This window comes from Rhinolophus sinicus, linkage group LG09 (assembly GCF_036562045.2).
Source record: "Rhinolophus sinicus isolate RSC01 linkage group LG09, ASM3656204v1, whole genome shotgun sequence".
In the NCBI taxonomy this organism is placed as follows: domain Eukaryota; kingdom Metazoa; phylum Chordata; class Mammalia; order Chiroptera; family Rhinolophidae; genus Rhinolophus; species Rhinolophus sinicus.
The window spans coordinates 32,879,137-32,906,166 of NC_133758.1; the positions used below are offsets into that span (position 1 = coordinate 32,879,137).

The 27,030-nt window shown below is 38.2% G+C and overlaps 1 protein-coding gene and 1 long non-coding RNA gene across 3 annotated transcripts in view; one reads left to right on the forward strand and one right to left on the reverse strand.

Annotated features, from left to right (window-relative positions):
• LOC141573069 (uncharacterized) overlaps positions 1-4,108 on the reverse strand; it is a 30,327-nt gene extending 26,219 nt beyond the window's left edge. Inside the window, exon 1 of the long non-coding RNA XR_012498638.1 lies at positions 3,916-4,108. This is a non-coding gene — a long non-coding RNA (uncharacterized LOC141573069). The remainder of the gene's footprint in view (positions 1-3,915) is intronic.
• KLHL14 (kelch like family member 14) overlaps positions 1-27,030 on the forward strand; it is a 96,307-nt gene that overhangs the window by 58,796 nt on the left and 10,481 nt on the right. The window contains exons 3-4 of one of the 2 annotated variants that reach the window (XM_019740783.2): positions 14,995-15,084; positions 22,733-22,811. In XM_019740783.2, the coding sequence (XP_019596342.1) occupies positions 14,995-15,084; positions 22,733-22,811 (169 nt within the window). The remainder of the gene's footprint in view (positions 1-14,994; positions 15,085-22,732; positions 22,812-27,030) is intronic. The other variant, XM_074340181.1, reaches the window with a different exon arrangement.

The following is a 27,030-nucleotide window of genomic DNA, read 5'->3' on the forward strand; positions in this document are numbered from 1 at the left end:
TTTATTTTAACAGAAACATATCCAGGTGATGAAAGAATGTTAGCAAGATCTAAGGACAGGATCTGTCCACAGTGTTCATACTTTCCTCCCCTCCTTAAAACTTCAAGTCCTCTCCACTGAGAGTAACAGACACTGTGGTATTCAGGGACCATCATGACCTTGTCTCTCGCTACTTCTCCAACTTTACATCTCATTGCTCCTCAAATCTTTACACTCCAGCCCCACAAAGCTGCCTAACAGTTCCCCAGCCACCAGGCCTTTTTGCACACAGATGGCATTGACTAAAATTCCCCAAGCCACTCTCCATCGGTCCATGTCCTCCCCTTCCTTCAAGGACCCAACACAAATCTACCTGTAGCTATTATTCTCCAAGACAAATTTAAAAATTACTCTTCATTTGCCTCATTTTTCTCTGCACATTGGACTTCTTTCATATCATTACCTACAGTCTACTTTGCATTTTATTTTCATGTGCATGTAAAATTTTCCACTATTGGAGGTGAGCCCCTGATAATCAGGGACCATGCTTGTGTTCTTCTCTGTTTCATGCACAGCACATAGTAGATATCTAATACATATTAGACAAACACTAAATGACATCTCCAACTATAATTTAAAAATATATATATAGTCACGGGATGTAAAGTTCGGCATAGGGAATATAGTCAATGGTATTATAATAGCTATGTATCGTGTCAGATGGATAGTAGACTTGTTGGCATTATCACTTTGTGAGGTGGGTAAATATCTAATCAATACGTTGTTTTGTACACCTGAAACTAATAAAAAAAAAAAACCTAAATGGCATCTCTTATCCTTCTTGGGTAATGTGTATTATTAGAATATGAGTTTAAACCACTTTAAGCATTGCCAACAGAACTCTTGAAAATTTGGGAACCTGTATCACTTCCTCCTATCCACATATCCAGATGTGATCATCTTTTGGGAACCATAAATTCCTACTCCAATAAGTCAAAATTGTGTTTTAAGTTAGTTCTATATCAAATCTATGCTTTAACAATTTCATGCTTTTACTAAGTAGTTAATATTGCAAGTGAAGGAAATTTGGAAATGTTTTGTCCTTTGTAAAATTAAGCAATATAACAATATTTGGTGGAGGAGCTAAAGAAAGGGGACAATAGAAGAACTAACCTCTACAGTTTTCTGTGATAAGCATGGTGCTTTACATAAGCTACCCAATTTAATTAAACTCTCACAGTAGCCCTGTGAGGTAGATATTATAATCCTCATCTTACTGATGAAGAAAATTGAGACTCCTAAACTCATGCACTTGAATGATACTTAGATCTGTATGACACTGTACTATCTTCCGTTTTAAAAGGCAAATTGCACGTAAGCCTCCGATATTGAACCAAATAGCTAAAGCCACATGATTTTAAATTAATGTTTCACCTTAACCAAATTTCTTTACTTTCTCCATCTGAAATTTAAAAGTATTGGTTGCAAGTTACAGAAATGCAATTGAATATAACAAACAATTTTTGCCATTACGTTAATTTTGCCATTACAAACAATTTTGCCATTACTATTTATCAGGTACATACTGTGTGCAAGACATTTGTCTAGGTACTAGAGATTCAGTGGTGAACCAAGACAGTCATGCAGCTATGCAGCTAACATAGTAGTATATTGCCTACCTATGCAGCTATATTATTAACATAAAAATAGTTGATAAACAAACAAAAACCCTGCATAATGATAGGCATTATGGAGTGCTATTAAGAACACTAAAGAAGGGTAAAAGAGTAGTGAATGACAGGGGAAGCCTTTGTAAATGGGATTGTCAGATAAGTTTTCTCTTTCTAGCAGACACCTGAATACAGGGATGGAGCAAGCCAGGAGAATACACAAATGAAGAACATATGAGGCAGAGAAAACAGCAAGAAGAAAATCTCAAAAAACGAATGTGTTTGGGGTGTTGGGGAGATTGCAAGGAAGCCAGTGAGGTTGGAGCACCACTCGTGAGGGGCGAGTGGTAGGAAAGGGGGTAGACAAGGTGGCCAGCACCCAGGCCACATGGTGCTTATCGCCCACTCTGAAAACTTATTCTAAAGGTAATAAATAAGAAAAAGACTGAATAGAAGTCTGACCTGGGCTTTCGCAGTATCGTTCTGAGGGCTCTGAAGATTAAACCAAAAGCGGATAAGAACAACAGCTAGTGGGCTGTTAGGAGGCTATTGGAAAAGTCCGGGGAAGAAAGGGGATATATGGGGCCTCATAACCAGGAGAGCAGGACAGCACACAGACCTTAGGGTTGACTCAGAAACAGAATTTCAAAATCCTGTCAGAATTCTTTCTTTGGAGGCCTCATTTCTCCTCACTGCATGAGCTACTTCTTTGCTCGGGCCTGCTTCTCATTGTCACAAGCAGCTCCAGGATCTATGCTCAGAAAGGAAAGGTTTTTTTTCTTGTCAGGTCCAGTATGAAAACTGTTTTGAAGGGCCTGGCTGGGTCATGGGACCATCTCCAGACCAATCACTCACTATGCCTAGCACTGAGATTTTGAGCCCAGCTTTCTGGCCCAGGGAACAGAGTGCTCTAGTGACAGTTGGAAGGTGCAGCAGAAGGAAAGAAGTTTGCACCTTCTGTTGTTTTTTAAAGACTAGGCAAAGCACCCTGTGCAAACAGCAGAAGGATATAATGGCTGGGGAGAGACTGAAGATGGCACATCGCTACCTGACTAAGCCAAGCCCCAGGGACTTCTCCCTTCTCTAGATTTCTTTGACACAAAGCTACTACACCACTGTATTCATCCTTCTAAATGGTCTCATATGTGATACGTGTCTAGACTAGTTTCAACTTGACTGCCCATTTTCTGAGAAATAAAAAGGGCCGTAGTGTCAAGTTCTCTGACAAATTTTCTAGTACCTGTGACAGGACAGTGTTGGCCAGTAACGGATTCTCAGGATGTTTGCACATTGATTCCAACCAGAGGAAATCTGGAGTCCGTGCTTCCCTACCTAAAAAACATTCCTCAGGATTCCAGAAGCTGTCTTGTCATAAATGCATACACAGATAATCATTTATGAAACAAGCTTCCCATACACAGCCAACTGAAAACAACTTGATTTTTTCCAACCACTGATTCTTCAGAGCCTCTCTGCTGGATGTCTCATCTCTCCCTGTGGGCTATACATCAGCAAGTTCTTAAAGCAGCCCCAGGTATATTAGGATGCTAAATCAAAAGCTTGTTCTCTAAATACATTTGAAGTTTCTCTTTCTCCTATTGTAGCTGGGATCCTCAAGAGAACCCCCAGGTTCCATGATTCACTAGGAGAACTAACAGGATCAGTATAGTAGTACTCACAGCTGTAATTTATTACAGCAAAAACACGTAAAGTCAGCAAAGGAAAAAGGTGGGTGGGGCAATATCCAGAGGAAACCAGGTGCAAGACCAAGAGCCTTCTTCCAGTGGGGTCACACAGGACACACTTACTCCCTCCAGCGTGGAATTATGACAGCTCCTGTGCAATGTTGTCTACGAGGGAGGCTTTTTAGACTCAGTACCCAAGGTTTCTACTGGGGGCTGGTCAGATAGACATCTCCTGCCTAGCACATACCAAAATTCCATACTCCCAGAAGAAAAGCAGGTGTTCAGCATAAATCACATTCTGTGTACAATTTGGGCATGGCCAGCCACTCTTAGTTGAGGTGGTGGGAACACTCCTGAAATCTAAGTTCCCAGCTGTCAGCCACAGGCCAACCTTGCAAGCAGGGCTTTCTAAGGATAGCAGTCTCAGGCCTGCTCTGTTAACCCTTTCCTACACACTGATGTTGACATGAGGGTGAGAGGGGCTGACCCGCCCTGGAGGAAATAGCCACCCTGAGTAGTCTGGCTCTACCAGGGATAGAGCTGGAGGTGGGGAAGGCAAAGGGAGAAGCGCTCTTATTTACCTGGTGTTGCCTCTAAGGAGGCAAATGCTGTAAAGCTGAGTGTGTTTTGATAAGCTGCACCTTGGGCTGTCCACCACACAGCTTCTGTTACGGTCAACCTGACCTGCTAATTAATCTTCTTGGGTGCAGGATCCTTTCATGACGGTTGTAGCCAAGCAAACTTCCTGTGTATCAGCTCAGCCTGCAAGAAGGTACTGGGAGCATTGTCCCACCAAAGGCAGAAGTGCAGCTACTTCTGCCCCAGCTCGCTCTCCTCACAGTCCCATGACAGACAGCTCCTGCCAACCTCTTGTCTTCACACTTCACCCATGCCTGACAAGCCCCAGGAGGCATGGAAACATCTGACCAAAGTCTCTGTGCCACCAGTCTCTGCTTTGTCTTTGGGGTGGAGGGTAGGAGGAGGATGCTTTTCTTCTCCTGTGGATGAAAAATGCCCGGTGCTCCCACTCTGTTAAAAAAATCCCTACTGACTAATAGTCTTCCACATCAGTTTCTATATAAGCTAAATGTGTGTGTGTGTGTGTGTGTGTGTGTGTGTGTGTGTGTGTGTACATGCATATGTACAACCAGTCAGAACCACTTTAAGAGCTACTTATAGCAAGTCCTGCATAGAAAGCCTGGCATATATCTTCAGATTAGCGTCAGCCTTAGAGTCTCAGCCCAAATTCTAAAACACATGCCAAATGTTTATAGGTAAATATCACTTAACATTCAATGACATCTAGTTTTGCCAGTAAAAATGGTGCCAAAAAAGGAGAAAAAGGACCTTCAGTTTTCATCACATTGCCGTGTTTCTCTCTTTGCATACTGCATAGCTCCAATTCTCCACTTTTTCCCAGCAATACATATTTCAGAACTTTTTCAGGCGGTTGTTCTAGGTGTCTCATCGTGACCAAGACCACCCACCTTGGGCTTACCTCCTGAGATCATGGGCTGCACTTTAATTTCCCATGTGTGTTACAAGCTGTAGAGTCACTCTAATCTTGATAGCCCAGCCTGATGAGTACTTCCCAGAGGTAACACACACCTAGGTTCATGTCAACATACACACACAAGGCACACACCATGAAAAGGCCTTGTGAGAAATATGTCACGAATCTTTCTGAATCTTTACAACAAAATATCCTTTGCAGTCAAGTAAGTTCAATAGCACAGTAACACCCTGAAACCCTGAGAGCAAATGCAGTGAGGGATAGTCTGAAAGGACCACAAATATTGCTCACAGTTCTGATAAACCTACCAACTGTTTCCAGAACTATCAGGTGGCTGCAAAGGTTGGGAGAGATTTAATTAGAGCAGAGGCCATTACTTCTGGATATTCTAAGGAGAGAGTGCTCCCGAGGGAATTTGAGTTGGGGAGGGAAGAACTGCCTAAAAGGACAGTGTAGACTACTGTCCCACTGTTTTATTTGCTCCCACATTCCTCAAACATATTTTCTCTGGCCTCAACAAAATAGTTGCTGTTGTAATATGACCATAATATTAAGAACATTTTGGAAATTGATGTAATTTTAAGAAACAATTTTTATAAAACAATCTAATTAAAATAAACACAATATCGCTAGGGCCTAGCACAAGGTCTGGCACATAGTAGGAGCTCTATTAATATTGAATCCATGTTCCTTTTACTGATAATGACTTTTGCTGCTGTAGCAAACTAGAATATCTTTTTTTTTAATTAGTTTCAGGTGTACAAAGCAATGTAATAGTTAGACATTTATACCCCTCACAAAGTGATAACCCCTTCCCTCAATCTACTACCCCTCTGACATCATATATAGCTGTTACAATTCCACTGACTCTATTCCTTATGCTGTACTCCACATCCTGTGGAGATATATATATATATATATATAATTATAGTTGACACTCATTATTAAATATAGGAAGTAAATTTGCAGACGTTACCCTTAGAATATCTTTTTTTAGCCTTATGATTTAGCTTAAGCTTCTCTTTCTCTGAAGTTTTATTCATTTCCTGTCTGGTGCTCCTGTTGCTCTTCTCCTAGAGCACTGTGTATTCTTTTTATCTGTTTACATGTTCTCTTTCTTTCTTCACTGTGAGCTCTGGAATACAGGAATAGTGTCCAATTAGTCTTTATATGCTCAGAGTTTAGCAGAATAACTAATAGTCCCTCAATGCATATTTTTGAATGAAATGAATGAATGAATGAGTTGGTGGACAAATGATTCCTAAATGTACCTTTTGGTATATAATGGGTTTTAAAATGAACCACTAGAGTTCACTTTCCAGTATGGAGTATGTGTGATCTACGTCAGAAAATGCTTCCTAATAAATCCTCATTATATAGACCACACCCATTTTCTCCTTGCCTCAATAACTTGGGACAACTATGGGGCTATCCTCTAAGAGCATTTAAACTATTTCACAATCATTTTTGCTATTCTCTTGCCATATCATCCACAGTTAAAATAGCACTGGCTCCCTTGACCTTTGTCAAGGCTTTTATTTTCACGAATTTAAATAATATGTGGGGTTTTTTTACTACTTTAATTCACTTACAGAGTTGACTTTTTTAAAATTGAGCCATTTTAGGTGTAGAACAATGAAAAGTGCAATTTCTCCCTCCCCCAGTAGATACCATCAGGAAGACATGGTGTTGGCACTTAGAAAAAGGAAACGTCAAAGCACTAGCATGTTTCATCAATGTGTCTCAGTAACAACACTTTATAAAACAGGAAAAAAAATCTTTGGACGAGATTGCAGCTTTCGCTCCCTAATATCCTTTTACTTTCCAAAAGTAAAAATAAAACTTTTTAATTTCTAACTAACATGACAGGAAGCATCCAAAGTAAAATACTTGATATCGTAATAATACAATCATAATTTCTGAACATATTAGTAAAAATATTCCAATTAAAATAAAAATAAGTTGTTTTTGCTTTAATAGCTTATAGGAGTGCTATTTTAAGTCCCTTTAGCCTCACTGGTTGTTAGTGCCCCCCTTACCCCACCACATAAGTATTCAGAGCTAAAACTGTAAATCAACAAGGATTTATTAAAAATTTTTTACCTTGGCACAGTTAGGTTTATGATAGTTTCTAAAGAAATATGTTACAATCTTTGAAGAACTTATAAACCTCCTTTGTTTAAAACTAACATGTGTACTGCATATGTTAAGGTGACATCTATCCTAGAAGCCATAGAATCCTATCTAAGGCACATTGTCCTCTCTTTCTTCTTTCACTTCCTCCCTCCTTCAAATTTCTATCATATTTTTTACAAATTCCAAAGAAGTAAATTCTACAGTTTCCCTTAGCTAGCATTCACTCATTCGCAGTACTAACATTTATTGATTCACTAATATTTTTAAGTATTAGATACTAAAAGTTATAGCATATGCCTGAGTCTGACCCAGCCTTATGTACTGGACACTACGCTAGGCATAAAGCTGTAGAGCTGACACAATCTAACCTCAATGAGCTCAGCGATCCATTAGGGGTGGCACACAAAAAACAGGAAATTTTAATATACTGTATCATGACTTGGCAAGTGTACAGTAAAGGCATGCATTCAGTACAATAACTGCACAGAGGAGGGAGTAACAAAGCAATACTCATTGTCAGGCAACTCTCCGTTAGATACGATTTTCAACTGTAACTGAGGAACAAACTCTCTTGGTTCTTGCACAGCCTCCAAAACCTAACACGTGTGCACTTTTGTTTCCAGATTTACCCATTTTGAACTCACTTCAATAACTTCATCTCCAGTGGGACTATGGGAACCTGGCTCAGTGTGCATAGAACAAGTTGGGAGTGAGGGAGAAAATGTTGGCAAACTTTTGGTTAACTCAGAACCTCGACCAACTCCTCACTGAATTCAGACCACATGAATTTCTAACAGGATTTAATTTTCCAGACTAACTGTCCGTAATGATCAAATCATCCCCAAATACACAAAACGTTTCCATTTATTTGTAGTTTGCAGGGATCGTATAGTCCAAATATAACCAAAAAAAACCAGAGACTTGTCTATGGATTATTTATCAATAATATTTATCAAGCACTATTTCATGTAAGATGTTTTACTATGTGTCTGTTTCTATCTGCAGAGAGGCATTTGCCAAATTGCTAGATCTTTGCAGGAAGACTGGATAGTAAGATTAAACTAACTAGCAAATTTATAAACATTTAAGTTTTTCAGTTACACTGACTATAAAATTTAAAAAACAAAACAAAAAAAAACCTTTCCAATCCCATGGCAAGAGTGACACCTCTTTCTTTCAGGTTATATTTGTTTTCAACAGCATGTAATTGCTATTTGAATTTGCTCCAATGAATAAATATTAAACAAATATATATTCTAGCTATACCATGCTTCCAAAATATCATTTATTTTGCCAGTTTGGATAACTTCATAGAAAAGAACACTTTGAAAACAGAAATTATATAATTGTAGATAACATAAATTATGATACCAAGACATCAAACTCCAGCAGAAAAATGTATAAAATGCAAATAGATTTTAAACATATGAAAAGATGCTCAACTTCTACCATAATTAAATGCAGATTTCGATTTTAACTAGATACCAATTGTTTACCTACCATATTGGCAAAGATACAAATGCAAAAAGGAGTACAATGTGATGATATCCATCAAAATGTAAAATTCACCCATCCTTTTGCCTGGAAATTTCACTTGGAATTAATCCTGCAGATAAACTCCTGTGTCTATGTGTTGTGTACCTACAAGGATATTCAGCAGAGCACGCTTTGTAATGGGGGCAGCTGTCAACACATGTTTATTTCTCTCCATCCCTAGCACCCCTTCGTGGCCAAACCTCCATCATCTAGACCACCCTATGTGATCTTTCTCTTCCCTCTTCTACTCCCACAGCATCCATAGTAGCCAGAGCAATATTTTTAAAACATAAATCAGATGATGTCATTCTGCTGCTTAAAACCCCTCCAATGTCTTTCCATCAAGCTAAGAATAAAATTCACACGGCTTATCCTAGTTTATAAAGACCTACCTACCCAGCCTCTGTCCCCATCCTGACTTCCTCTCGTGCCTCTTGGTGCTCCAGACATGGAGTCTTTCTCTCAGCATCTCAGGCACATCCAGCTCATTCACGCTTCAAGGTCTCTGCATGAATTCCTTCCCCTTGTTTTCTAAAGATGGCTCTTTCTTACATTTCAAATTCTACCTTAAGTGTCATTCTCTAGTGAGGCCTTCCCTGACCACCCCAACTAGAGCAGTAACCAGGCACTCTCTCTCTAAAACACCATCTCATTTTATTTCTCTTTATATATCTGTCACCATCTGGCTATGTTCCTATGCATTATGTAGTATTTGTCTATGTTCTTCTTTCCCCTGGAATGTAAGCACTACAAGAGCATAGTTCCCTGCTGTTTTATCAGCAACCAGAAAAGTGTACCTAATGAGTGTGTAGTAAACTTTGTTGAATGAATTAATAGGTGGCCTTCAGAAGGGAATGGAAGACATCATAGGATACTCATCAAAGTGAACACTGTGTGGCTGTTAAAAAAGAATGAGGTGCTAGACAATCCAAGGGTTGTCCTCTGACCAAGACTGCACCATCACACCCGATCTGCCCTGGGTCTCCCTCCTAGACCTTATCTCAGATCTGTTCCTGGTCTTCTTGCTGTTCTTGATACACTCCACATGTGTGACTCGTGCCCTTTGTGCTTGCTGTTCCTGCAGCTACACCTTGCATGGCTCATTTCAGCCAGTCCTGTCCTCAAAAGCCATCCACTCACAGAGGCCTTCCCTGATCACGCACAAAGGCCTCACCCTGTCCTTCCCTCTCCTCTGACCTTGTTTTGCTTTCTTATTGCACTTGTCACTTGAAACAAAGGTGCCTATTTATTTGTGTATTTGTGTATGTTTATTATGGGCTTCCCCTGTCTAGAATGTTCCTCGATGCTGTTCTTCAAGACCTCCCCAGCAGGTAGAACATTGTCTGGCATAGAGTTACAGCTGAACAAACATTTGATTGGTGGGGCATGAATAAATGAATGTATTCTTGAGTACAGAAAAGCAAGGTACTACACAGTGTGCCCATGGAGTACCGCTGCCATCTGTACTAAAGAAAATGACTTGTACATATGCATTCTCTCTGGAAGGAAAATCCAAGAACACTGTGACAGAGATGGTCTCTGTGGTACGGAGCTCTGAGGCTGAGCATCAGGATAGGAGGAAAGCTTACTGGTCCTGTATCTCATTATTTTTTATAATATACATTTTACCATGGATGTTAAATACCTTTTCAGATAAATTAAGAAGTATGTCCTAATTGATGGTTTTGCAAGTTTATGTATTTAAGGCCAAAAGGAAATCAAGGCCCTTGTAAATCTTACATCCAAATGATAAACACTTCATAACCATTTATTTAGCAATTCTCCAAACTTAGCATAGCTTTATGCAATCTCTTGTTTGAATGTTCATGAAAATTTGTGATTATGAAGGCTATCTATACTTTCCAATGGAAGAGGGATACATTCCTTAGATATAAAATATGGGAGGAAGCAGTAACGTGGATCTCTAGCAGAATAAGGCCTTCATAAATACAGTAAGCTCCCTGCACATTCTATATGCCAAGAAAAGGGCCTCTGTGCCCAAGAGATTTGAATCTGCTTGCAATGTTGAAATATGCCTCCATGTTTTTAAAAAAAATAAAGTAAAAACCCTCTGCCAATAGACTTTACCCATCCTTCACTGGATGATTTGCTCGGTGTTTTTCAGGCTCCATCAAACAAATGTATCCTACTTTAAGAAAACTCACTGTCTGGATATCTAGATTTATAGAAAAAACTTTAAAGGTGTACCCACTTGCTTTAACTAGGATTCCTTTAAATATGAAAATAATAAACATTTAAAATGTGATTTAATACAAAAAAAATTATACAGAAATTTCAGGAACACCATCATTGAAGACACAGGTACTCAGTAATTACTTGCTGGTTGGATGAACATACCTATTGAAAATCAGTAGAGTGAAATGGATAAGAGCGTGGGTTGGGATCCAGATATCCCTGTGTTTGAATTCTCTGTGCCGTTCATTAGCTGAATATGACCTTCAACAAGTAACTTAACCTCTTAAAAACCTCAGTATTTCTTAAAGAAATAAAATGAATGATTGACACCTCCCTTGTAGTTAGTGTATTAAATGAAAGATATAGGTAAATATAGGTATATTTATCATATGTTATATTTTATCATGTATTACACTATCACATATTATTTTTTCACTTCATTTCTGCTTGCCTGAATAGGAGCAAATGAATGGCAAGAACTAAACATAAATGCTGTTATTATATATTTTCAGAGATATAATATAGGTACCTATATGCACAGTGCCTGACACATAGTAAATATTTGGTAAATGGTGGCTATATTGTCAAAAGTAACACAAAATATTTTGAGCGTTTGAGTTTCTTTTTATCCACAAAGACTAATTTTGTGTATAACATTCCAGGACATTTTATTGCACTGGTACAGGAGGAGTAAAAGACTGTGTAACTAAGATTTTTATGTCCTTAAAGTTATGGGAAAATAATTAATAGGTATATAAGTGAATTGTGGCAGAGATTCAACTTGTAACAATTGCAAACATCTATTAAGTGTTTGATGGTTAGCCATCATACAGAGTAAATACTGTGACTTCATATTTTCTCCAAGTTTATTTTATAGTATTACCTGCTTCTTACTTTCTTCATTAAAAATATTAATTGTAAATGCTTTATTTAATTTCCCAAGCTAGAAGAGAATATTAGGTGTTTAGAGTGGGAAAGGCAAAATGGTACAAATTGCTTCAAACTTGGAGACTAAATGAGTGTATTCCCTCAGATGGCCAAATGTTTCTTCACTTTCAATTTTCTGGCTTTGTCCCACTTTTCTTCTAGCACTTATAGTTTGTTTAATAAAGTTGAGAATTCTCACAAAGGGCCTTATAAACACGTGTTATTAGATTTTAAATCTGATTTGAAAGTGCCTCTCTCCTGCTCCCTCTGAGTAAAGTGACCTTTTTAAATGGAGGGAAGTGGGTTTAGATGACAGTCATGATAAATGCGGTCATGTTCACTCAATAAAATAAGGCCCAGTGCATTTGAGGATAAATCAGTGAAATGTACAGCCCCACCTGTCTGTCTCCATCATTCATTTCCACTGTCACTTTCACAGTGGCTGATGGATCACAGTTGCTGTAAAATTAGACAGCCTTTAATCTCATTTCATCCTGATTAGCTTCTCTTTACCCTTTCCCTCTAACTCACTGACTGACACGCTAAAAACTCACACTGGGCTGCATATGAACGTGGAGAACAAACTTCTCCTCCACTACCTGCTGGGAGGGTGCAGCCGGTGTCCACCTCCAGAGAAAGCTAGAAAGGGTCAGGCATGGATTCTTTGTTATTTAAAAGATAATAACTGCAGTACCCAATTCCATTTTAAACAGATGTTTGCCCTTGCTCACTGCCCTGTTTATTCTATTTTCCTTCAGAAGTCAAAGAAATTAGATCTTTTGCAAAACTCAAACATTGATTTTATATAGATTTTTTTTTCTAATAAATGAGGAGACTTTTACATTCAGAATAATTACGAAGAGCTTTTGTGTGTATTTATAGCCTCTTGATTCATGGTAATAATTCAAAAAAGACAACAATTCAGGAATGAGAATACTGCAATACTCAGCCAAAAAATATAACAGACAAGGTTTAAAAAGAAGAGGAAATATGTGTAGATGAATGAGAATCCCTTCAAGGAGCCTTTATATTAGAACTGCAAAGACCTTTCTTGTTTTGAAGGTTTCAATAGTTAGCTCAATGCAATAGTTTCATTTGTTTGCATAAAGCCTAACAATAGGAGTAATCAAATGAAAAAGAGGCTTAAGAATAAATTGTGTATTATTTCCTTCACTTAATTTTTGCTTGCCTGAATGGGAGCAAATAAATGGCAAGAACAAAACACTAGTGTTACATTTTCAGAGACTGTGCTTTATTATAAACCTGAACTTCCAGTTAGAAAGAAGTTAATACAATTTTTCATTATTTATTCAATTTGGGTGTTGAATGGACCAAAAATTTAAAATAAATACTGGACGAATGGCAGTCGTAAAGTAAGTTGGTTATAGTCGATGGCCTCTGTTCTTACACTCATATCTCATGTGAATAGATGCGTACAGATGACAATCAATGCTGTAAGTTTCCACTGACCAGATGACATTATGATGAACTGGAGTAGCATCAGGCCGCTCCCGAAACACATAATATATTGCTGGCATAGTTTTGGTTTTGGTATTTTGGGACCATCATCATAATCCAAACAATGATGAGTTAATTAGAAAAAAAAGTGTTCAAAACACATCTGACCTAAGTTGTTCAATGAACCCAACATATATTCTGCCCCAATGGACAGTGAGAAGTGAAGCCTGCAGGATCTATATGGTTTAAAAGCATTTCCCAATGCAAATACCTGAGGGTTGAGGGAGAAAGGACATTCCCAAGATGATTCCTTAAGTCAATTGACCTAATTAATGGATCTCACAAATCCACGACACACCCAATTTCTGCATTCTCCCCCAAATCAGGCGTTTACATATGAGTGCCTTTCCCCTTGTGGATATAAGTTCAAAAACAATGAATAGTGACAGTAAAAATATACGATAAAATAATCAAAACTTCTAAAATATTTTGGTAAAAAGCTTCAATGATCTGATTTGCTCTTTCAGGAGCTGCAAATAGTTCTCTTATAGGTTTCAAACCTCTTATAGGCTTCAAAGCTATGCCTGTTTCTTATTATTTTTATTTACATATCTTAGCCAGCACACGTGTATTCTGAGGAAAATTTAAAAAGATAATAATTTAAAAACTGAAATGAGAGATGCATATATCCCTCAAAATGAGTCGGATATAAGATAGGTGCTCTCTCGCTCTCTCTCTTTGCCTCTGTCTCTCCCCATTGGAAAAAGAGCACAGAGTAAGAGCTGGCCCTGGCTCATATTGATTTCCCACTGCACTGGTTTCTTAAGTGCTCTGTTGATCCGTGTCAAGCAATAAGTTCCCTGCCTGAGCATGCACATCACCTCCCCATTTGTCCTCACCTAGATTTAAGGTGCCCATATGATGAGCCGAACAAGGACATCATTTTTCCTACTGGTGTCCCTGGGCCCAAACCACTGCATGTGCCATAACTAATGCTGTGTATGTTTACGTTTACTGTATGATATTGTAATAGCAGAGACTAACACTGTACTACTGCACACGAGGTGAGGGAGACGTCCTATTCTGGTTGTGCGTAGCTCCCAAGAGAAAATGTAAATGTGAACAAAGACAGAGGAACTTGGTTTTAGTGGGTTTCTGAACACCCCCTCCTTGCAGCCACCACACTGGGGCAGAGCGAAGGGCGCGACGAGGGGAATGAATATTTGTGATGTTTCTGGCAGTTTTTATCTTTGTTACAGAAGAGCTCCTAAGCAGATAGATGGAAAATGTGTGATTGTGCTTCTAATGACATTGTACAGGAAATTAAGCGTATACATTTGGAGAAGGCATTAAATCAGCAGGACCTTAATTTAAAAACTTAAAACTGTATGGAAATTCAGCTTGCTCATTGCTGTGGAATAGAAAGCTACCAAACGCCCTGAGTCTGTTTATGGAAAGATTGGCAGCAAACCATGTTTGGGCAGAGCATCTTAATGGCTCCAAGTGCATGCAGGGTTATTTCTTCCAAGAAGTAACCCCCCAGTCCTGACCATTTGGGAGTGTCAGTCATTGTTTTAGAATGAGATCCCCACCATCAGGCAAGTGAGAAGAACTTAAGAATCAAAAGCAGCGTGACAGGTTGTTCTTGACTAATTTGTGGAATAACATTATGTAAAATTAATCAAAAGGGGTTGGGTTTGCAATAGCTGGGAACACACCACCAAGCCACTGTGGATTGGTGGGTGCCCCGCTCTGCTGCCTAGGCTCACTTCTTCCTTCTGACTTTGTCTCACCTTTTTATACACTTTGGTGAAAGCAATTAACTAGTGAGCCAAGGAGCAAGTCCTAAGATGGAAAATGTCATACCTCTTTTTTTTTCTCTGCTTAATTCCAGTTATGCCATACAACAGTGCCCACCACTGCGTTGTGGAGGTAGAGAACTTCTTGTTTGTGTTGGGCGGAGAGGACCAATGGAACCCTAATGGTAACTATTGAACAACATAATAGTAGCTGCTCCACAAGTACGCGTGCAATGAAAGGCCATGCATTCTGTAATTACTGTAGAACGTATATTTCTGCGGAGTAGAGACACATGAAGTAGTCAGTGAATTGGGCTGACAATTGGAGGGAGGGTCAATCACTGACCTAGCAGAGGACTATGCAGTAGAGCGTTCATTCATCGACTGTCTGGGGATTTAGCTTCGCAGTGATGCCCCAGCCCCTCTCCTTATCCATCCCCTGAGAAATGCCACAAGACACATGCACGGACTCCCTAGAGGGTGGCAAGCTGCAGCTATTAAGCATCCTTACCACCTTCTCCACCACTTTTCTCTCATTTTATCAGTATAATAAGGCAGTTTCCATAAATAAGCATTATCTGCTGTGGCGCTACTATACATAACCTTCGCTGAAGTTCTTTTGCAGCATTTCTTTCTTGAGACCCATTCTAGTTGCCTCACCTTTTGCAAGGGCTTCTTCCACAGATCATCCAGCATCCTTCCTGTTAATGTGATTACTGCATAAATTTATTGCAAAGAGAAATTAAACACTTTAACACACTTCGCAAGCCAAAACACAGGGAGAACACTGTGCCTTGCAGAGTACGCAAAATTATCAAGATATTTTTGGAAAGCTTGTACATGAAGGAGGAGTTGCAGTTGTCGCCTTCTGTGTAACAGAGATAATTATGACTGAGAAACTATAAAACAGCTTGCAGGTACACATTTTTACTTTAAAACCCCAGAACATCCAGCTGAAATTACATATACTGCATATATTTTATTGTGAATGGTCTCTTTCAGCATCTGTACCAAGGCAAATTATAGAAAATTGTTACATCTGTTCACTCTAGAAAATCTTAAAGCAAAACAACCCAGGCCACCCTCCAAGAACATTTCTTTGAAGCGAGAGGGACATTCTTTCTCAAGACCTGCAGCTTTGTTGGTTTATATCTTTCAGTGTTGGAAAGGAGACAGTTCCTGGGGGTTGCCAGAAACAGATTCGGAATGAGAGCAAAAATGATGTTTAATACCTCTTCTCTAACTTATCTGTGCAATGGCGGATTTGATATGTTACAAAAAAACAAAATAAAACCCTGGCATGCATACAATCCCCTGCAAATAACCCATTTACTGTTTAACCTGTCCTTCCTTAGACGTGATTTCAACTGAATAGAGCATTTGTAAGTAAACATACATGCAGTGCACAGTCAAGTTTATCTAAGCAAAGAATCTGCATTCTTGAAACTTATATCATTTTATTAACTAATGTCACCTGAATAGATTTAATCTAAAAAAAAAAAGATTTATAAAAAAGAATCTGCAGAACCATCATGTTGAAGGCCAGATTAAAACTAACACATGACAAAATAAGATTAGAAAGTCATCTTTCTGATGAGGTGCTCTCTCAGCCCACCTCTCTTCCCAGGTGGAATAGGCCTCTGTCAAAATACCAGTTTTGGTGCCATAACTCAGTTTTCACAAAGCACTATGAACCTCCCATTCCTATGAGACAGACCTTCATCAACACCCCCCAAATAACCTCTAATTGCTTCCTGTTCAACTTCTTTCAAACACACAACTGAAAGAATTGGGTAGGGGAATTAAGGAAAGAGTTTAAAGGACATATTCCTTCCTCTAGTCCAGAGAATCAAGATTTATTTTCTTGGAGCTAATTCAGACTCCCATAAAACTGTGCCATTGTACTTCACTGATTTGCCTCCCCCCACCCCAGAAAAGAACAGCAATTTGGTTGAAAGCCCTCAATGAATATGCTGTAAGAAAAGGCCATAGAAACACAGCACTGCATTTCCTGCAGGGACACCTTGTACCATCACCATCCAACATTCGACATGTGAAGACCTACATGACACATTCTTGTCAAACCAAAGTACTGAGGCGCTTTTGAAAATTATTATTAACTTGATTTAATATGTCTCTTCTCTTTTGTTTTAGTCACTAGGAGGCTCAGAATTGAATTTTAGTATGACCTTATTTACTGTATTTTAATTTTACTTTTATTCTCAATATGGGCCTGGCAGTTTATTCTCTTTTTATAAGACCCTTTTGAAAACTTTGGGAGTTCCACCTGCAAAGCTGAGTCATCCTGTCCCTGACTTGTTTGGCATGTGAAGGCATTTAGTATAGATCTGGGGAAATGCTGAGGAACCACTTATTCAGGATTGGCTCTCCTAAATAAAGAACTGTTACTCTGTGAGACAAGGAGGCCAGTCTTCTGTCCCCCCATATCATCAGCTGAGACCTTCCCCCAGGTTGGGGTGAGGACAGGCCGTGAGGTGGCCTGTTCAGGAGGGCAGTTCTCCAGAGAACCAGCAGCTGTGACCATGAGCACCCAACCGACAGCATGGAGGGAACGGGTGCACCAGTCTGGTAAAGGGACCTGGGCTCGGAACAAAAACATACATTCACCACAATCCCTTCAGCGTTTTCCAGCTAGCTTCACATTCCATCCACTGGTCAACCATAGCTGACATTTTTGGTATTAGCAGTAGTATTTATTGAGTACTCATTTTTTCCAGGAACTGTGCTAAGTGTTCACTTCATCACTTCACTTAACCCTCATAAGTATCTTGTGAGGCCTATTCCATGATGGCTGTAGTTCTACTATGAGAAGACAAAGCATGAAGAGGTCAAATAACTTGCTAGGACACACAGCTTGCAAGAAGCTGAGCTGATTCCAATATAGGTCTGTCTGAATCCAGAGCCTCAGTCTTTAACCACTATATATACTGCCTCCTCAGAAAAACATATGTATTTGGTTAGATATTAAATAACAGTCATGTTTCTGCCATTGATCTTATGAAATTAGGTCAGATTTTATCTCAATGGAACGTGGCTTTCACTCGCTAACAAGGAAAACTCTTCATCATTACCCATTTAGAAAACCATGAAGGGAATAATTATCTCAAAGATATGGGATTTTTATGTTATAATACCTCATTCAATCAAAAAATAAGCAATTGATACCAAAACTTATAAAGAATTATAATCCTGTAATAATATATAGCATGCTTTAATTTGATTTCTGGCAAGGAGGAAAAATTAAAATCCATGGGTTCAAATATCATGTGTATGTCAGCTCCAAAGATGAAATCTTCTTAAGTTAACTCTTAGTTCTGAAAATGGTGCCTGAGATGCATGTCCTTTAATGAAATACAAATTTGCAAATATAAGCATATTTCCATATACAAAAAAAACATTTTTTTCTGCTTAACTATAACTATTAACTTCCTTTATATCATTAGTGATAGGAACGCATTATAATATTCTAATACATGTGCACATATTCTGTCAGTGCCCCAATTTACAGAGGACCAATTGCCAATTGTCACTTACTGATGACTGACTTCCAAAATAATTGCTTACAGGGGATTTCCTTTCCTTCCCATTTCCTTCCCTTCCACCACTGGCTGAAAATTGCCACCCTTTGCTCCATTTCACCTGTCACCTGAGTGATAGTCAGCAATGGCATCATCACAAAAAGAAAAGTGGAAGAAAAATTAGGATAAAATGGAAAAGATGAGAAGAAACTTAGAGTAAAATGTTATCCAAAATTCCCTTGCATATGGCCACCACTCTCAAGCTGCTAAACAGTCTCAATAGAAGCCACAAGGATGGATTGAATAATTCAATTTTATCTCACTTCAACACACTTATTCCTTCTTCTATTAGCCCCCCTACACATCCTTTACCAACTCCAGAATGGTTTCCTTATTTTTATCTCCCCAGTCCTCCATCCTTGCCCCTTTTTGGCACCATTGACCCTTCCTCGGGAAGCTCTTTCTTTATCTCCCATGCATATCACACCAGCCACTGCGTAGCCTTTTCTCTGAGTGAATGTCACTACCATTACAACGAGAGGCAAATGTTCTAGCTTCTACCACCAATGCTCAGCATGTGAAGGCGCTCTGCCCTGTTGCCAAGAGGAGGCAGATGTCTTCTTCCAAATGGAAATTCTAAACCAAATTTCATAGAGAAACATTCTTATACAAGGTGGGCATGTTCTATATTCCTATTAATAGCATTGATCTTCAGATACATCTTGGAATTAACCTTGGAACCTATCAATAATGATATTTTTTTTACAAGGAAATGATTGCAAATTCTGCGAAGACTCCCTTATAAACCAACTCTAGACATAATTATTCCTTGAGTTGGAGCCTCCCTTTGTGGAATCCAAGTCTTTGGGCTCATTCTTACTCCTAGAACTCTTAACTCTTCTTGTACATCCCCAAATAAAATTTAATTTGCTACCTGTGCAGACTATCCAAACCCTCCCAAATGGTCTTTGGAAATCATGATATCACATCAACAAAATCCTTAAATCCTTATAGCCCTTAAACTCTCTTCTGAATGGTTTCTCAACCTCTTTCCTAATCAAAACCTGTCTATAGTCTAAGAGTACTGTTTTCCCAGCCACTCCCTCTAACGGGGACTGGGTTTTCCAACTCCTCATTCTTCACATTATTGGATTACAACACCTGCTGCCCCCTTTTGTGGCAGTTATTCATGGTTTTCCTAGTAATGTCACCTCCTTGGCTTGACCCTACCACTTTTTCACTATCCATCATCCTCTTGTGTCTTTACTTCCCTTCTTACCGAGCTTAGATGCTATTGCCCATCCCTATAATCACACTGCATATACCTCTCTTTCTACTATATTTGTCCATCTCTCTTTCTATTGTATTTGTCTGGTAAAGCCCTGATCTTAATGAAATCCAACTCTCCTCTGCCTCTGGACAACTAAATGGATATCGTGTTTCCCCGAAAATAAGACCTAGTCAGACAATCAGCTCTAATGAGTCTTTTGGAGCAAAAATTAATATAAGACCCTGTATTGTAATGTATTGTATTGTGTTATGTTATGTTATGTTATGTTATGTTATGTTATGTTATGTTATATTATATTATGTTATATTATATTATGACCCAGTCTTATAGTGAAGTAAGACTGGGTCTTATATTAATTTTTACTCCAAAAGATGCATTAGAGCTGATTGTCCTGCTAGGTCTTATTTTCAGGGAACCAGTATATAGAAAACCACACAGTCACATTGGCTACGAATGAACCATGCTGCCTACTAGCCAACTCCAGTAAATTTCCTTGGTCAATGCACTCTCCCACCCACCAAGTTAACTATTTCACACCTTCTCTCTCTTCAAGCACCTCTTACTCCTAAACCTCCCTCCTCATTCTCAGTGGTTGGCCTTGCTTCTTAGTTCAATGAAAATAAAAGCAATCATAAGATAAAAATTTTCTTCTTGTTACTACCAAATCTATTCACTTATATCCATGGCTACTAACATATTTTATCTTTTTTCATATTACTGTTTCTGCTCCAATCTTAGGCCTTGTCTTCGTTCCCTTTTGCCTGCTCAAGGACTTTGTAGTACTTCCAAACTTAAAAAACAAAAGAAAATCCTTTTCTCAATGCTGCATCCTCCAGCTATAATCTTCTTCTTTTAATGGCAGAAGTCCTAAGTATTCCCTATCTGCTTGTCTCTGTATTCTTACATCTTAGTCTCTCTTGAGGAGTCCACACTCAGGCTTTCATTCCTTACTCATCTACTGAAGCAACCCTGGTCAAGGCCACCACCAACCTCCATGTTGTCAAATCTTTTGGTTAGTTCTCAGATGCTCACTCTTCTTTTTGAAACACTATTTGATGTGCCTTCAAAAATACCACCCTTTTCCTCATATCTCTGATAGTTGCTTTCCTTTGCTGATTTTTCTTCTTCTACCCCAGGCATCATTCCCAGGACTGATGATCTTGCATTCCATACCTTCTCTTCCATACTCCTAAAGACTTTCATTCTGTTCTATGATATTAAGTATCTCTGGAATAATGACTCCAGAATTGGTACCTGCAGCCTCACTTAGCCAGTGGCCTACCAGACACTTCCGCTTTGAGATCCTTCGGGCCTCTCCAAGCTAAGTCTAAAACAGAACTCATGACTTCTCTCCCAAACCCCCAAACTACTCCTGCCTGGTCTTTCCCACCTCAGCAAATCGAATGAACTTCCATCCAGTTACTCAGGCTAAAAACCTGGCAACCATCTTAATTACTTATTTTTTTGTCATTCCAATATTCAATGCATCAGAAAATTTTATTGGCTCTTCCCATACAATACACCCCACAGCTGATTATATCTCACCACCTACACCTTCATTGAAGGCACCATCAGCTCTTGCCTTGACTATTATAATGGCCTCCTAATAGCCCCTTTGCTTCCAGAATGGCCCCTCTATAGTCTAGTCCTTGCACAGCACCTAACGTGATCGTTGTAAGAGATAAATTAGACCATGTTTCTTGTTTGCTCCAAACCCTCCCATGGCTTCCTGTTGTTTTTATGACAAAATTCACACTCTTATAGTAGTCCCCAAGGCACACTGTGTTCTGGACCATGACACCTCTTTGACTGTTGTCCAAAGCACCCCAGCATTCTTGCTGGTTTTGAACTCATGACCAGCCCCCAGACTTTACACTCGCCTGCCCCACTGCCTGGGAGGCTCCTTCTGCAGATACCTGCATGGCTTGCAAAAGATATCTGCTGCCATTCTACTTAAACTGGCCTCCCCTCTGTCAATCCCTGCTTTGTTTTTCTTTATAAAAATAAAGAAAATTCATCTCTACTTGATAATACATTATATATTTGTGTATTTATTTACAAGAACAGGGACTTTGCCTTCCTCATTTATCAGTATATTTCCAGAACCTAGAACACATAAGACATATAGTAGACGCTCAGTATATATTTCTGCAATTAATAATTGTCTACACACACACACACACACACACACACACACACACGCACACTTTTGTTTATTCCTGTGGTGAAGTTTGGTACCGGTATTTCCATGTTTAGTTACATGCACATAAACAATAGCAGACTTTTAGAATTAAGACCTCAAGTGTTTCAAATGATTGTCATCTCAGGTGCTACCCAGAAAATAGAATACACTCTTTTCCTTCCATTTCTTGTTTTGTTGTCAATCTGTATTTAAAGTAAGATTCATTTCAATAAGTTGGAGACATTACTGTGCTTCTTAGGCTCAATAGAGAGGATAAGGTGGTTAACCAGCTCGGAGGACTTGTGTATCCCATTCAGCTCACGTTCCTGTGATACTTCACAGGAACTGTGCTTTCCCCGGTATGCAGACACAACTTACATGACTAAATAATGACTACATAGACTAAAACTGATTTCCTAATTCAAATTCTTATGGTAGCGATTGCTATTATTTCCATGGACAGGGAGTGAACTCTACCACTGCTAGAATTCTTGGATCATTAAAAAAAAAAAACCAGAAATTTTTACCCTCACTTTGGGATAAAACTGGTTTGATAAACATACTTGCTTTTATTATTAAGGTTGATTTATTTTTATTTTGACTCATTTTAAAAAGGCAGAGAAGAGAAGAAAAAAGAAAAGCATTTGAAGTGGCACATTATTTTTCTACTGACTTATTACTTCTCATACCATGTTAGATGGTCCCTCTACTTAATTCATCTGTTCGTTAAACCTGAGACAGAGGCAACTGATAAAAGACTATTAAATGTGCAACACAACAAAGGAATCTAAGTTTTAAGTGTCTCAAATATATTTTTACAGGAAAACACAGTACAAATTTTGTCAGCCGATATGATCCCCGATTTAATAGCTGGATACAACTTCCACCCATGCAAGAAAGGTAAGTGTTTATTTCTTGTGTCTGAAACATTTGTGGCTGCTTTACAGGAAGCATGAAATACTGAATGGTTTTTCCATGATAAGGTATGCTGAATGGAGCCAATGAAAGAGAGATGAGGCAAAATACAAAACTTGGCCTGGCCAATGTAGATGAATTGCCTTATGAACTCAATGGAGAAAAATAATCAAATAAATCAATTTTTATCTTAATGCAGAAAGAAAAAATGTATATGACATTTCTTCCTTTATTACATTGTATTGGTTTTTGGCAAGCAGAGCTACAATCTCACTAGCTATCGCATTGTCCTTGGTTATGATATATTTAAATCCTACAATTGAAATATAAAACACCATTCTCACAGTGATGTACATTTTGATGCAGAAATTCCAATGTTAAAGTTTTCAAGTCTCACTGACTCAAACCCTTTACATTTGCCTCCTCAAATATCTTTCCATCATACATTCAAGAACAAGTCATTTGTTAGCTTTTTTTAAAAACACGGTCTTTCAAGGTGTCCTCTCATTTTTTATGTATGCAGTGTTTATCTCATCCAATTCTCCTAGCACCAAAGGACAAGATGACAACTACATTTATACATATTTGGCTCTCCTGGCTGTTACTTAGGCATGAGGCCATATCTTAATATGCATATGCAAATTCACATGCTAAATTTTGAATACTTGGTTCTTTTCAAATAATATCTCAACGTCCTCTTGAGCAAATTCTTCTATTTAATAGTAACAATCATCTACAACTTATTTTCTCTTCTCAATTGAATTATCTAAGAAATAATTATTTTTCTTATTTCCTTCGTGACCCTTCTTCACCTTAATGTTTCCTTGTTTTAAAATATTCAATCAGATTGCACTGAGATCAAATTAGACCCTTAATCATAAATTCCAAGTTAATAAGAAATTTTCAAATCATACCATTCATTCAAAAATGAACATTACTGCAGGAAGACAATATGAATCTATGCTATAAAGAAACTCACTAACTTTCTATTCCCCATAAATATATTAAAGCTTTCTTTCAGGAGACAAAAAGCTATACACTGAAAATGATGAGGCACAATATATTAAAAGGACCACAGGTACTTTTAGGAATGTCTAATTGAAAGGTACCTCAAGAAATTATTGTAAGTCAATTAATATCCTGACAAACTTCTCAATCTTCCTGTTGGTAGCCATGGATACACAAAACACTCCTGGTGGCTTTCCCCTTATTCCTCTCTTTTTGAGGTTATTTCCCAGTAGCTGTTATTGTAGCTGCATCACTTGACCCTTTAATCACAACCATGCAAAAAAGTTTGACTTCAAAAGTATTTTAAAAAGAAACATCAATAACATGTTTGAAATGTCAGCACTTCATCTCCACAGTCCCCTTTGCTGGGGGCTGTACACCGCGATAATTAACCTTCATGCCTAGGGTTTGGGAGGCATAACTCATGTTGCGGTCAATTATCTCACTGTAGAGCCCCTAAGGATGAGAAGTATTGCTGCAAAACCTAATTAGTAATTTTTTTAAAATGTGTATTGTTTACTTGATATTCTATAATGACTTCCTCTGAGGCACTATGGCCTATCATGGCAGGGTCCTACTTAGACAATTTTTAGCAGCTCATTGACCTGATAAAAAGACCTGCCATGGTCTGTCGGCGCCCGGCAGCCACCGTTGACAGGATGGACTGTTTAACGTTTCTTTCTAAGTCATTATGGTATATCATGTCAGGTCCCCAGCAAGAGAAGTTTTTTTTGTTTTTTTTTTAGATTTAGAACAATCAACTCGATAGACCAAATAAAGAGCTCCTAACAGAGCAGAATGGGAAAAGGCAGATCTCACAAATGCCCAGTCAATCTTCTAGCTCCATATCTCCTTTGGGTTGGTTGACCCAGGCAGCAATCCATAACTTAAAAGGAAATTTTTCTGTGATTGCTGAGCTTCCATTCAAAATAGCAAGTACGATCAGTTACCAGTGTGATCTAATTGGTAATTAAAGTAAAAAGAAAAAAACAACTAAACTAAAAGACACTTTTCTGAACTGAAAAAAAAATTGTTACACATTTAATTGAGTTAATTTTGCGTTGTATAGGTGATGAATCAAACTCACCCCTTCCATTTGCTGCTACCAAACTGCTCAGAAGTTACCAGTGACTGAGAATAGCAGAAACACGCTATAAGCCATATCTGGGGTAACCCATTCTTACAGAACTGGCTGGACAGATTGCTAGGATATCTTACCTAATGAGAGCTTCTAAAAGAATGTAAATAAAAGTGAAGAATACCTTCCTTTTCTGATGGAAAATGGGCACACAGCCTCTAGGCTTACTCAACCATGGGTCAGCTCATGAATTGCATGCCTGCTACCAGTGAATTTACTGAAGGAAATGAGTAGAAAAAATATAAATTTAAATGTCATGTTGATGAGTTATTTTGGTTTCAGATTTAGTATTTGACTCTTCAGTAAGAAGAAGAGGGCAAAAATGAAAACTCAAATCAATAGAAATGACTCAGTGACTAAATTTTTTATAGAAATAGACATCTTAGTTATTAAGTATGGAAATTTTGCTCCCTAGCTAGTCTAGGGGGAAAAAAGCAAAAGAAAAAGCAGTTTGGAGAGCAACCACAAAGCATATATTTCACACAGTAAGTGAAAAGCTAGCAAATGCATCAGAAATGTTTCCAAATTTAACAAGTATGTTTCTAGAAGCCTTACAAGAAACATGTAGACAATATTCCGTTTGAAAAATCTTTTGTTGTTTTTAAGCTGATAATAAAGTTCAAAAATTCAAGCTGAGATAAGCCTATAATGATTTAATCTCATGCTTTAGGATGTAAACTGACCACCCTAAGGGTAAGAAAGGACTTGTAAAAACCTGGGCAATATGCAGGATTCAATGCATGTTTGTGGAAGGTATTGGTAGTTTTTTTAACTTACGTCAGTGTACTGAATATTGCCTCTGGTGGTGGGGTAAGGTAGGTGCTGTAGGGAGAAGAGATGAACAAGTTAAAATACAAATAGTATAATTCCATTAAGGGATCTTTAATAGTAATCAAGTTACTTTTCCAAGAATAGCCTAAACCAGGTGTACGCTGTTCACATGGGGAGGCAGGGCAGGGAGCATTCCCAAGAGAGATCTGGTATGGAAAAATTTTAGCCTGGAGCAAACGTTCACAGTTGCGGACAGACCACTAACCAGTGTTTCTATAATGTATTTCATGAATTCTCACTTTGGGAATGCAAGGGAATAAAGTCAGAGACTCTGAATCTTCACTACTAGAATTTTCTACCTAAAAAAGGACTTTTCGTCAGGAAGTGAAACCTACTAATTTTTTTTTTTTTTTTTTTTTTTTTCAATTTAGATCCTAACAGTGACACTGTGTGGATAAAGCTAGGAGTACACATAGAGCATCAAATTAAGAACGCCTCAGCTAAAAAGAGCAAGGCTGACTCAGTGTCACAGTGAGGAAGGAAGGCACCAGATCAGGAAAAGTGAGAAAATTGAAATTTAGACTAGATAAAAGGAATTCACACTACCAAAGAGAGCTATTTCTTTTATTCTCCACTATCTAAACTTAAATAGAAGATTCCCATACTAATGGGCATTTTCTCTTCTAGACTAATATATAATGCATAGAAGAACTCAGCACTTTATAACTCACATAGTACAAGTTATTATAAAATGGCCTTTTAGTGAAATTAATAAATTATTTCAGAGGCTCCAAGACCTGTCATAGAATCTTATGGAAAAGGGATAATGACCTACTCTTGTGTCAATGGTACAAAGAAATTTCTATGTACAGATTTTTCTAGACATGTGTCAATCTTTTCAATAAAACATTTTAACTGAGAAGGTAAAAGTACTAGTAAAATAACCTTGACTTATTATATTCAATGAGACAGCAACTGAAATCTGGCTAGAGAAATGGAAGGAGCCAGTAGTCCACCTATATGCACTTACTTTTGCAATTATTTTTAAACCTAATTTTATATTTCAATGAGTTTTTACTCCTCTACACCAGGAAATCCCAATTTTTTTTTTAGGTTTTCATTCTTTTGATATTCTGATTAAAATCTTCCTCCAAACCTTTCTCCATATTCTTCCAAAAAATGCACACTTGCAAAACATATATATGTGTACACACACACACACACACACACACACACACACATACACACATTTTATTACAATTTCCAAAGAACTTCATGGACCCCTCA